We start from the raw sequence: 12,547 nt of genomic DNA, 5'->3' as shown, positions 1-12,547 counted from the left end.
TCCATGAGAACAACATTGTGCCTTTTGATCACCTTTTAAGAAAACAAGTAGATTTTTTTGTTTACATTTTATTAATTTTAAATTTTAATAGAAGAGAAAAACATGACAAGGAAGCCAGAGGCAACAAATCAAGTTGAATACAAATGTTGAATCATGTTTCATCTTCTGCATATGCAACAGAAATAAAACAGATGATTGCAGTTTAAAGCATCAATTACATGACTCACTATAGCAGTGTAAATTCATCTATGAGCAATATCCTTTGATTTTATTAAAATATTACTATTTTAATATGTGAACTAAAGTGATTTGTAATCACCTTTTTGCTTTGGGACATAAATCAAATAATAAATTACCACACACCAGTAGACATAATTGAAGAAAACACTGAATCATGTTACACTATACAAAACTGCATTATACAAAAAATATCATTTCAGTACATCTCCTCTTAATACTGTATATTGCTTTCATTAGTCTTGTATGCAGTACATAAGAACTATCCCTATGATTAAATTTGAATTGTGGTCCTGTGCTACCGTGGCTTTAAAAAGTACCAAATAACAAAACAGTAACTATTATTTTTTTAATTTATTTTTTAGAAGCTGCTGCAAGTATAGCAGTTACATCATTAAAGTGTAATCCTAGGCTACATCCTAGAAAGACACGCTGTAATTACTTTAGGGGTTTGTTTCAAAATTAAGTAGCAAATGAATGCTCCCTTAACCAGTAAACTTTTTTTTTTTTTTTTTTAAAGGTATTTAGTTATCCCCACTATAAACATTGTATCCTTCCGAGCTTTGAAGAAACTGAGTGTTTTTGGAATCTGGAAAGAGTATAAAATCTTTAACTTTTCCTGTTAGCCCCTGTGTAAAGAGGGCAGAGGTTAAACTCGTTATATCTCTGTGAAGTTCAAAACCCCCAAAGTAACAGATTCCACCATAATTTAAAGCAACATACCGTTCAAATGGGTCTAAATCTTCAAAAAGAACCATCTCATCATCAAGGTACACCTTAATTACAGTCCGGTTTTGAATCACTGTGACTGAATGCCATTTGTTACAACACAGCAACGTTTTATTGTAAGTAAGGGGGACAGAAATTCTTTCCCCAAGATTAAAGGCAACCTTAAGCTTTCCATGATGCAGTCCCACTGCAAGGTAATCGTCGTCTTCATCTTCTGCTGTTCCCATCCACAATATAAGTGCTTCACTTGCATTGGATGTAAAGTTAACTGAAACCTTTGTGAACTTCAGGTTTCTTGTTTCATAATAGGGATCAGTATATTTAATGTAAGAATTGCCTGCAAACCTGGCAGTTAAAAAGGATACATGTTTTTCACAATATTTCCCTTCCCAGCCTAGAGTACAAGCACAACTGTATGATGCTGTAGGAATGTTAGGAATACACAGAGAATGATGTTGACAAAGATGATCTGCACAGAATACTGACGTTGCACATGTAGAGCCAGTCCACAGTGGAGGACAAGTACATATGAATTGTTTAAAACGGTTCAAATTACAGCTTCCGTGGTTTTTGCACACTTTGTAACCACAGGCTGTGCCGTCCCAGTCTCCGACATTCGCACCGGAATGGGCCCCAGACTCAGTTAATTGAAGCTCGCGCTCATTAATAATAACCTCACGTATACAGCCAGTAAAACTAACAGGTTCATCCTCTATAGCATTAGAGGAGACGGCATTTAAAGAGGACACTCCTCCCACATAGAAGTTAGTGGTTGCATCCAGTGCAGTCATACCCACAGTGAGATTCTGTGTAACAGTCTTTCCATCTAAAGCTAAGTAACCTTCATTACCTTTTCTGCCTGCATGAACTAAATGCCAGGTTTTCCCACTGGCATCTACAAGATCTGATGCTTGCAATATTACAGTCTTGTCACCAAGGTTGTAGCGCAGCTGTACAAATCCATGCGTCAAGGATACACTAAAAAAATCTCCTATAAAAAATAAAATAAAGATAATAACATATCTGTTTACTCAGGGTGTCTGTAAAATCTAAAATATTTCGAAAATAATGTGTATAAATATTTGAATAGGGCCTACAGTTGACACATTTCTAGTAAGTCATTTTGGAATATATTGTTCACACACCCATCCTTTTTTCCACATTGCAAAAAAAAAACTGTTGCCAGGTAACTGCTGATTTATGCAATCGCATGGAAACTGCTATAAAGGTTCAATTTAAACATGTTACACATGAAAAGTCAAGTGGTTTAGTTTATCAACAAAGTTGTTATTTCTGTTGGTGTTTCAGCATCTTCACAGTAATAAAGATAATTGTTCTCTAAACATCTTGAAATTGATTGCTGCATAAATGGCTTCAATTTAAAGTAGTATGGATAGTAATTTCAAATGTTTAAGTGTAACTACCCTTGTGGTTTCCAGCATGCCTGTTGTTCTCTTTGCGCAGTGCAAATAATTATATATATATACACACATACACACAGCTCTGGAAAAAATTAAGAGACCACTGCAAAATTATCAGTTTCTCTGGTTTTACTATTTATAGGTATGTGTTTGGGTAAAATGAACATTTTTGTTTTATTCTATAAACTACTGACAACATTTCTCCCAAATTCCAAATAAAAATATTGTCATTTAGAGCATTTATTTGCAGAAAATGACAACTGGTCAAAATAACAAAAAAGATGCAGTGTTGTCAGACCTCGAATAATGCAAAGAAAATAAGTTCAGATTCATTTTTAAACACAATTGGTGAACAGTTGGGGGGGAACATTGTCAGAGCAGAAGGAAGCAAGTTTTCTTCCAGGACAACCTTGTATTTGGCTTGATTCATGCCAAAGCTGCCCGATTCCAGCTTTGCTGAAACACCCCCCAGATCATCACCGATCCTCCACCACATTTCACAGTGGGTGCGAGACACTGTGGCTTGTAGGCCTCTCCAGGTCTCCGTCTAACCATTAGACGACCAGGTGTTGTGCAAAGCTGAAAACTGGACTCATCTGGGGGTGCTTCAGCAAGGCTGGAATCGGGCAGATTTGTCTTTGTGAAGGGCGCATGAATCAAGCCAAGTACAAGGTTGTCCTGGAAGAAAACTTGCTTCCTTCTGCTCCGACAATGTTCCCCAACTCTGAGGATTGGTTTTTCCAGCAGGACAATGCTCCATGCCACACAGCCAGGTAATCAAGGTGTGGATGGAGGACCACCAGATCAAGACCCTGTCATGGCCAGCCCAATCTCCAGACCTGAACCCCATTGAAAACCTCTGGAATGTGATCAAGAGAAATATGGATGGTCACAAGCCATCAAACAAAGCCGAACTGCTTGAATTTTTGCAATTAAGAGTGGCATAAAGTCACCCAACATCAATGTGAAAGACTAGTGGAGAACATGCCAAGACGCATGAAAGCTGTGCTTGAAAATTAGGGTTATTCCACCAAATATTGATTTCTGAACTTTTCCTAAGTTAAAACATTAGTATTGTGTTGTTTAAAAATGAATATGAACTTATTTTCTTTGCATTGTTCGAGGTCTGACAACACTGCATCTTTTTTGTTATTTTGACCAGTTGTCATTTTCTGCAAATAAATGCTCTAAATGACAATATTTTTATTTGGAATTTGGGAGAAATGTTGTCAGTAGTTTATAGAATAAAACAAAAATGTTCATTTTACCCAAACACATACCTATAAATAGTAAAACCAGAGAAACTCATAATTTTGCAGTGGTCTCTTAATTTTTCCATTCCATATGCATGCACCTTAAATGCACTAAACAGCTCATTTATAAGCTTTTATTTTTAATGCTGCTGGAGACATCCTGTCCCAGACAATACTATAATACAGCAGCTCTTAAGCCCATTTTAATGTAAACCTACATGGAATACTAAAAAAAAGCAAAAGCATATTTAAAATTCAATTTCAGCTGGCTGAAGTGGGATTTACAATAACTTTCATTAATTACACAAAGAGTAAGGTGTACAATTATATCTATGGTATTTGTTTTAGCACAGCTGCTCTAACTGAAAAATGTACAGCACACACTTTTGATGGGTGTAAAGCAAATCTAAATTAGACTGCAGTGTGATGCATGATTAATTTGTTTGCACTAAAAATACTTCTGGTGATTCTTTTTTGTCAGTGCTTCCAGGGATTATATTGTAAGTGTTAACAAAGTGTACATATTTCCAAGTCGAAATTGGGAAAGGGCCTTTGACAAGGTTATCATGTATACAGAAACCAGGCTAAATTTATTCTTTATGGAAAATGTGGTAACAATCAGTTTAAAAAATCTAACTTGGTTTTCTTAATGAAACAACACTTCTGTGTTATGTCATCAATCATTTAAATTTCTTCTCAAATGTTTTCCCCAATGTCATTTCCTGATCAGCCTGCCCCTCCCACCTGGTTTTCTTTTTTGATAAATGATATTTTTATTAGAGATCCCCCCCCCCCCCCCCCAAAACATTTTATTTATTATGGACTTTTATACCCCCCCCCCCCCCCCCCCCCCCCCCCCATTTTAAGAATGTATTTAATGAAAGGATCCTGTATTTTTTCAAACAACAAACAACATAATAGTTTTTCTTGCATTGCACATTCTACCTTTAACGTCATGTACATTATGTTAATTCTCTCCACCACCGGGTTAGAGAAGGATAGTGTTTGTTTAGTGCCTGTTAATATTTGCTGTGAATTTTCCAGCACCCTCCCAATCCCGCTTTGTGTATTCACACTGTAAATCCTTTTCCCATTTATCTTTAATCCCTGTGTGGTTATGTTTCAGATTATTATTCAGAAAATTGAATATTCTAGAGATTAACCTTTGCATGTTTTTTCTAGTTTCATTTGTATGTCCGCTGTTTTGGTGTCAATATGTTGAAATAGATCAGTTTTACTTTCTTTAATTGCCTTCCACAGTGTTCGTAGTGTTATTGATGTTTCCTGTTCTTCCATGGTGAGTTTCAGTAGGAAGGATGGACCACTATGAAAAGCGCTATATATAAAGATATTATTATTATTATTATTATTATTATTATTATTATTATTTTTGTGCTTTGTACTGAAAACCGTCTGTGACGTATTATCTACTGATGCCAGTGCAATACTTCTATGCTTCCCCACCTCACTTCAGATAGTCTTGAAGAGTTAAAAAAATAACACTAGGAAAATGTATAGAAATGTGACAACATTTCTATTTTTCAATTCACCAACCTGAACGTGGGCTGAGATGCTGAGCTGTATAGAACAGCATGCCATCTGGAGACAGAGACTTGAACTGCATCCTGAGGTGGGTTCTGTGTCTTATGTTAAAAGGAGTAAATGACATCCACGATGACTCATTGCTGCTGAAAAATGGATCACTGATCCTAAGAGCTGAAACAGAAAAATAATCAATTTCAAACCAATTTATTAAATGATCCATATAGGAAATAATTTGTTGATCCACATCATATATTATATCTTACATATATATATATATAATAATATATATATATATATATTATAGATGATATTAAGTATATATATGAGTAATAATACATATATCGGTGTGTGTATATTATACAACACGTCGCTTATACATTTAAAACTGTTTCAGATGATTGCTTAATTGGTTTTATTAAATATATATATTTTTGTCAGATGACATCCAATTGTACCCCTGTGCGGGATTTGCCTTGTACCCAGGTATATTTGTCTTTTTAACAAGATGTTTATTTATGTTTGTTACAGATGTAAATGGTCACCAGTCCATTTTCAAATGCTTCTTTTAGTTTTGGCACAGATGAGTAACGAGTTAAGCAAATGTTTATTAAAATGTTTATGTTACCACAGGTAAAAGTTATCCTGGACTGCTCAATATAGTTTGGCATAAAATGAAACTGCACAGCATTGCTCTCCTAGTTTATATACTGAACATGTGAAACACAGCTGCCTCTAGTGATGTAATTACATCACAATTTATGATGGTCTACAGGCTTTTAAGATCTCTATTATCTCTCTCTCTCTGAATAAACTTGAATTCATTATAATTATAGTATCTTATATATTATAGTAAAATATCATTATGTCGAGATGGTTAACAGATTATTAAAGGAAATGTCTTTGTAAGAGTGTGTATTTGTTTTTATATGACAAAGATCCAAAACTAGATAGATTAAGCTACAGGAACACAATCCTTCCCCCAACACTCGCACCCCCAAAACCTATGTCCCACTACCTCATTCTGTAACAGTAGGTGGCTACAAATCATATCCTCAAAGCTCTGTTTTGTGTCAAATAATATAGTAATACAGCAACACCCAGAAAAAAGACAAGCATCTACAGTGACACACAGCAGAGAAAAAAAACATTCATCCAGTAGGACTGACATTGCCAAATGAGATCAAAGTGGAAATGACGCAGAAAATGTATGTGCACTTATTGGTGTGATTGAGTGCACTTTATGTCTAATTTCGACATACCAATGATCCATTCTAGTATTGTTAACAGATCTAGATAATCAGGGGATATTTGCAAGCACATCTGCTGAGCTATAAGAAGTATAGTGTTTTCAGTTGTATATACTGTAGGTATGGGCAAATGTTCATATGGTGATAGAAAAGTAGAAAAATCTTGAAAATGATTTTTATTTTATATGAATATACCAATATGTCAAGCGTAATTGCAATGGAAATTGTAACACTACTGTCTAGAAATTGTTATCAAAAGGTAACCAGAGGGTGGAAGTGATATTTATTTATATCTAATGTGTGTATAACCTGCTTGGTAGGTACTGAAAGAGGGTGCTTTATGCTTTAAGCATCATTTCTACTGGCCAGCAAGGTGTTAAAAAGTGCAACCTGCCCATATGTGCCCAGTGTCCTATTTTTCGAACAGCTATAATGTAGAAAAGAGAGTTGTGTGTATACTGCATGGAATTCCTGCGTTTTGTTGTATTATTTTTTATTTGGATGACTCTGTTTTTGCTAAAGAAAGCAAATTAGGAGGGTAAACATGCCACTGATTTTTTTGAGCTCCCATTAATACAGTACACAGTCTAAAGAGTACAATTTTGATACCTCTATAAGTATTTGTAAAGAGTCTGTGTTTTAATAATGAGATGATAAATAATTACAAATCATAACACCTAAAACATTTATACAATGTACTTTACTGTAACAAAGACACTTTCCCTGGAGATCGAGCCAGCTCAGTGCAAACTGTTCCTTTACAAATTGTCTGACTGCAGCCCACTGTATTCATTCCATTTCACTTATGAATATATCGTTTTTTTTTTTTTTTTTTTTTTTTTTTTTTTTTAAACTTTGTTGACTTGCTTTTTCTGATTTTTCTGATAGAAAGCAACACGATTTTAACTTGTACTGCAGAGGGTAATTGCTTTTCTTCAGCTTCAGGCTACAATTAATTTCACAAACCCGTTGCATTGAAAGAACCCATTCCCAACATAGAAGGCGTGTTGCTAGGGTAGCGGCATCACTGCACTGTCTTGTGCCTTTTGTTACATTGCTGCCTACTACCACCTGAACAACTCAGCTAAAATAAAATCCACTTCAGCATGTAGATATTTAATTTGCTTTGTATTAGTATTAGTATTATTATGCAATGCGTGTGTATATGGTAACAGTACAATATCAATATTATGCTTTGTTTTTAATTGTTTTGTATGTTTTTGTTTGCACTGTGTACCGCGCAGCACATTGTACATTGCAGCAGTGGGTTATCTCTGATTATTCTTCAGTAATGTACAGCCCGCTATAGACATGAGCTTTTTAAATGCTAGTTTTCTGGCTATGCGCCCCCTGTTTAAAGGTTTGGTTGTGCACCTTTGCTCTAAGGTGTTACAGTTACCACAAGGGAATGATGTCACAAAAGTGAATGAAAAGCATTTTTTTTAAAGGAGTGATTTAGTGAGAGAGACTTGGATAATCAGATTTGGCAAACTGTTCTACAGAAGTGTCACATAAATTACTTGATAATACCTTTTGAACAGACCTGTACTTTTATTTGTTTCAGACTAAAAGAAAGTAATATTGCTTACCAAGTGGTACCAAAACCAAGCGTTGCCATTATATTTAATTATCAAGTCTGTTGTTACTTTGATATTTGAATTGTTGATGGGAAGTGAAACATTGAGAACAGCATATGGGGGCATACAGAGAGCAAGTGTAAAAATGTCTCTGTGGCATATCATAATACAGGAGGGAGATTTACTTCATTTTTCAAGCAAATTAAAAATATTAAAGACAAGTGAAGAATTATTTTAAACTAAAACTACAATTTTTTTCCCAACATATGTTTTGAACTGTGCATTTAGCTAAAATTATGTTTAAAACAAAAGAAATTGAATAACCCTATGAAATTAAATGTTTTTATATCAAAGGAACCCCAGAGGAAAAAACCTAGCTCTTATTGTCAGTTCTAATTGTGTTTTTGTGATGTGGATTAATGTACACTGGGTGATAAACTTTATCTAGACAGATACATTGAATGATATGGCACTCACATGAAGGTGCATGTAATATTTAAAACCACGCCCTGGAGTGCTTGCTCTACAGTATATGTCATGATTACAGGTAGTTGACACCAGAATTGGTTCTTTTATACAACCTGAACAATGGATTTTGCATTCTGTTCAAGAATGTAAGATTCAGTTGGACTTGCAATGCGACCTTGCTCATTAATAACAAATTGTAAGCCTGTTCTTTGAATATTTTCTATACATTTATGAAGCATAATACATTCTATTTTTTACAATCGTAACCACATCAAAAAGCATTGCAATTGATTTGAAAGAGTGTTTCTGTATATTGTTTTGCAAGCTTTGCATATATTTGCATATTTAATAATCCAGTAATGCTGACACATCCCTTGAACAGGCAACCAAATTAAATAAGCCTGCTTAGTCCAGTGGTCCGAGTGCCCTGATCTGTAATCTGTCTGTGTTCCAGTTACAGCTTTCACTGTGTGGTATTTATGGGACTGCTAACTGTGTGTACAAGAGAGAAAAGGCCAGAGTGTTTGAGACTGCTAGAGTCATGGGAAACTCTGTGTAAGAGATTCAACCTAGTCTGCTCAGTTAGCTTAGTATGAGAAGTTTATGTGCATTTCATTATCACAAACCCTGCCACTCAGCACAAGAAAAAGGCAGTTTTGGAGGGTTTTCTGTATGAAAAAAAAGTACTGTATACTACTATTATATCATCCAACTGTCTGCATTTTACAATGACTGGCCAAAAAAATTACATAATCGCCTAAATATTGGGTAGGACCATGCACTTCCTAGCGAATTGAAAATAGAAACAGGCGTGTTGTCCAGTGTTTTTTTTTTTTTCTTTCATTTTTTAATAATTTAATTGTCGCCAATTTTTACCCTGTTTTTTCTCCCCAATTTTGAATGCCCAATTATTATCTGTATCCTCCGCTCACTGCTTGCAACCCCCCCCCCCCTGCCAACTTGAGAAATGACAGCTGGAACACACATCCTCAAAAACGTGCTCCTGCCAATCCCATCATTTTTCGCACTGCGGATCCACAGCGAGGACAACACAGATCTGGCGGCTCCACTGCAGAACCACAGGCGCCCTGTCGGCCGCAAGGGCTGCTGGTGCGTAGTGAATTGTGGATTCCCCTGCTGACCTAAGCCCTCCCTACCTGGGTAGTGCTTGGCCAATTGTGTACCGCCCCCTAGGAACCCCTGGTCAGCTATGACAGCTTGGATTCAAACATGCGATCTCCAGGCTGTAGGGCGTGTCCTGCGCTCCACGCGGAGCGCCTTTTACTGGATGCGCCGCTCGGGAGCCCTTCGTGTTGTCCAGTCCCTCATGTTGTTCTGTGGTTTGGGGAACTGTAACACTATGGGTTCTACCAATACATATCTACGTTGCTGGTCCAGGAAAACCTGGGAGACACTGGTAGAAGCCTATTTTTTTAACACCCACCCAGAGCCTCTCTTGAGCAGAGACTGAAATTGTTTTGAATCGTGTGGTAATTTGTCTTTTGAGGCCTAAGCTGAGACCACCAAACATGTGAAGTTGTATTTAACCCTAGAAAATTATTTAACAGGTTACACTTTTGGATTCCGATTCTCAGCAGTTAAGTAAGTCTTGTGTCAGGAGTGTGCAATTCATATTGCCGGATGCACGGGACAACAAAATTTGTGTGATAGCAAGTTTTACCGTTATATTTTGCCCATCGGACAAGTACTTTTATTCTTCTTCTTTTGTCACAACGTTCTGTTGCTAGAAAAACCCCCATAGATTTCTAGGGATTCACACAAGGTCCTGAAAACTCGAAGTCTCACACATAAAAAAAAAAAAAAAAAAAAAAAAAAAAACCTAACTAAACCTCAAAGCAAAATTACAGAGTTCACAAATACACATCATTTGTCTGATATTTTCAGAATTATATTGTTCTGAATTAAAATACTTCTGTTGAAAATATAGTACTGTACCAACAAAACCAATACAGTACATCTAAATGGGAGCTTACTTATTTTAAAACATAGTCCTTTCAGCTATGTATTATTGATACTGTGTCTTTTTTGTGTTCCCTGAAAAATGGACAAGGGTTAAACGGGCCAAAATGATCAGGTTACGTATGGTGTAATAGACTATTTAAGCAGGAGCATGAAAGATTACAAAACAGAGGAAAAACAAATACCAGATATGGATACATTTTTTTATCCAACCATCGCATCAAAACAACAAAACACACAGAATGATACAGAACTTGCCAAAGTGCTGAAAGATGACATGTGGCTGGCAAAACTGGGATACCTCGCAGACATATTCAGTGAAATGAATAAGCTGAATAAAACTATGCAAGGTGGGAGCACTCATTTTATTGCCCAGCGTGAAAGAATTGATGCATTCAAAAGGAAACTACAACTCTGGAAAGTTTGTGTCTGTGGTGGACTACTGATAAGTTTGAGCTCTTACATTCTTTCATTCAGGAACAAAACATTGACTTTGACGTAATCAAACCGCAGCTGGCAGCGCATCTGTCTGGTCTACTCAATAAAAGTAATACTTACTTTCCCAAATGCACAACGGAAAAAGCCGCTACACACCTGTGGGCTACAAACCCCATCAGTGAGAATATTGAAGCTAAACTGCCACCCTCTATCCCATTAAAGCTGTTAGAAGAGCTCACTGACATTTCATCAGAAATGCCGCTGGAGACATTTTGGTGTGAGTGCTCTGATGAATACAGCATTGCTTCTTCTGCAGCACTGAGTGTTGGAACCATTCAGTACAACCTACTTATGCGAAATCGGATTTTCAGCCATGACAATGATGAAAACAAAGATACCTCCACGTCTTGACAGAATTGTTGCTCAGCACCAGCAACAAGTTTCACAGTGAATAAGTAAAACAAAAAATATATATATATATATATATATATATATATATATATATATATATATATATATATACATATACACACACACACACACACACACACACACACACAGTAAAACTTAAATTAAGTGCCTCTGGTGTTTGGTGTTTATTTACAATATTTGCCAGTAGACCCGGGGTGCGTATTGGAGACCAGCGATTATTTTTACAGTATGTAAAACTTTGTACAGTATGCATGAAACTTGTAAATGTAGTGGTACCGTGCCTGAATTAGCTTTCATTTTCAAATCAGCTTGGTTGTGGTTTAACCTTATACTATGTAAGGTCATACAATGCAGGATTCAACGATAATGTGGTACATGTTTAATCGCTTTACAGGTGCGTATGATTTGTTAGTTTCCGAAATCTCAGTCAGCAACTGAAGCCAGATAAGAGGACAGTTTCATACCATTTAATTTGCACCTATGAAACATATGCTGGTTAACCACACTGATGGCACATCAGATGCTTACATGACAGATATAATTGCATTAGTTCCATTACTTGCGCAATAAATACTTTCTGATTTAAATATAGGCCTACTATGTGACCGAAATGCTGCACCTAATAATAAAAGGTATCTTTACTGGCCTGATATGTGAGGTTGGACGTAGTTTTGAATCTTTTTAGTTTCATTATTATTTTTTCATGCACTAAAATTAGATGAGCTCATTTGGCAAGTATGTTTGGACAGAATTACATTTTCTTTATTTAATTTTATGAAGCAAAAATTATTATTAATCCCTAATTGGTTGGGTTCATTGTTTAATAAAAGCAAAATCATAAAAGTTATATTCTATGTGTGTATTGTGGGACAGTGAGGAGCAAGTAGATTTTTCTAGAATTTTGTATCTTGGACAAAAATTGCACACACCAGTCAGTAATTGGAAAAAAGATCTACAAGGTAGACCTTGAAGTGTTAAAGTGCAGACAATGCTTTTCCTTTGACTTCAAAACACATTTCAAAGACGAACAAGGGCATCATCTAAGCCTAGACCTTGTCTAGAACACATGGTAACTGGCAAATTTGGCAGTAAATTGCTAATTAAATGTCAAGTGGTTTTGAGAATCAGGTATTGTATTTGAAGGTTAGTGGTGCTGCTTTACTGACAGTACTCACAGTCTTCAACAGTGTGAAGCAAAATTTATTTGGAAAAGCTAGCAA

General features: G+C 36.0%; 1 protein-coding gene across 1 annotated transcript in view; it reads right to left on the bottom strand.

Moving 5' to 3' along the window:
* Positions 1 to 331: 331 nt before the first annotated feature.
* The window catches only part of eys (eyes shut homolog), a 380,525-nt gene continuing 368,309 nt past the window's right edge, over positions 332 to 12,547 (bottom strand). The window contains exons 49-50 of the mRNA XM_041251458.1: positions 5,195 to 5,356; positions 332 to 1,957 (exon numbers count right to left, since the gene is read on the bottom strand). Of these exons, the coding sequence (XP_041107392.1) occupies positions 762 to 1,957; positions 5,195 to 5,356 (1,358 nt within the window). The 3' untranslated portion in view covers positions 332 to 761. The remainder of the gene's footprint in view (positions 1,958 to 5,194; positions 5,357 to 12,547) is intronic.

This window comes from Polyodon spathula, chromosome 5 (genome assembly GCF_017654505.1).
Source record: "Polyodon spathula isolate WHYD16114869_AA chromosome 5, ASM1765450v1, whole genome shotgun sequence".
NCBI lineage: Eukaryota > Metazoa > Chordata > Actinopteri > Acipenseriformes > Polyodontidae > Polyodon > Polyodon spathula.
This window is presented reverse-complemented; position numbering and strand designations above follow the sequence as displayed.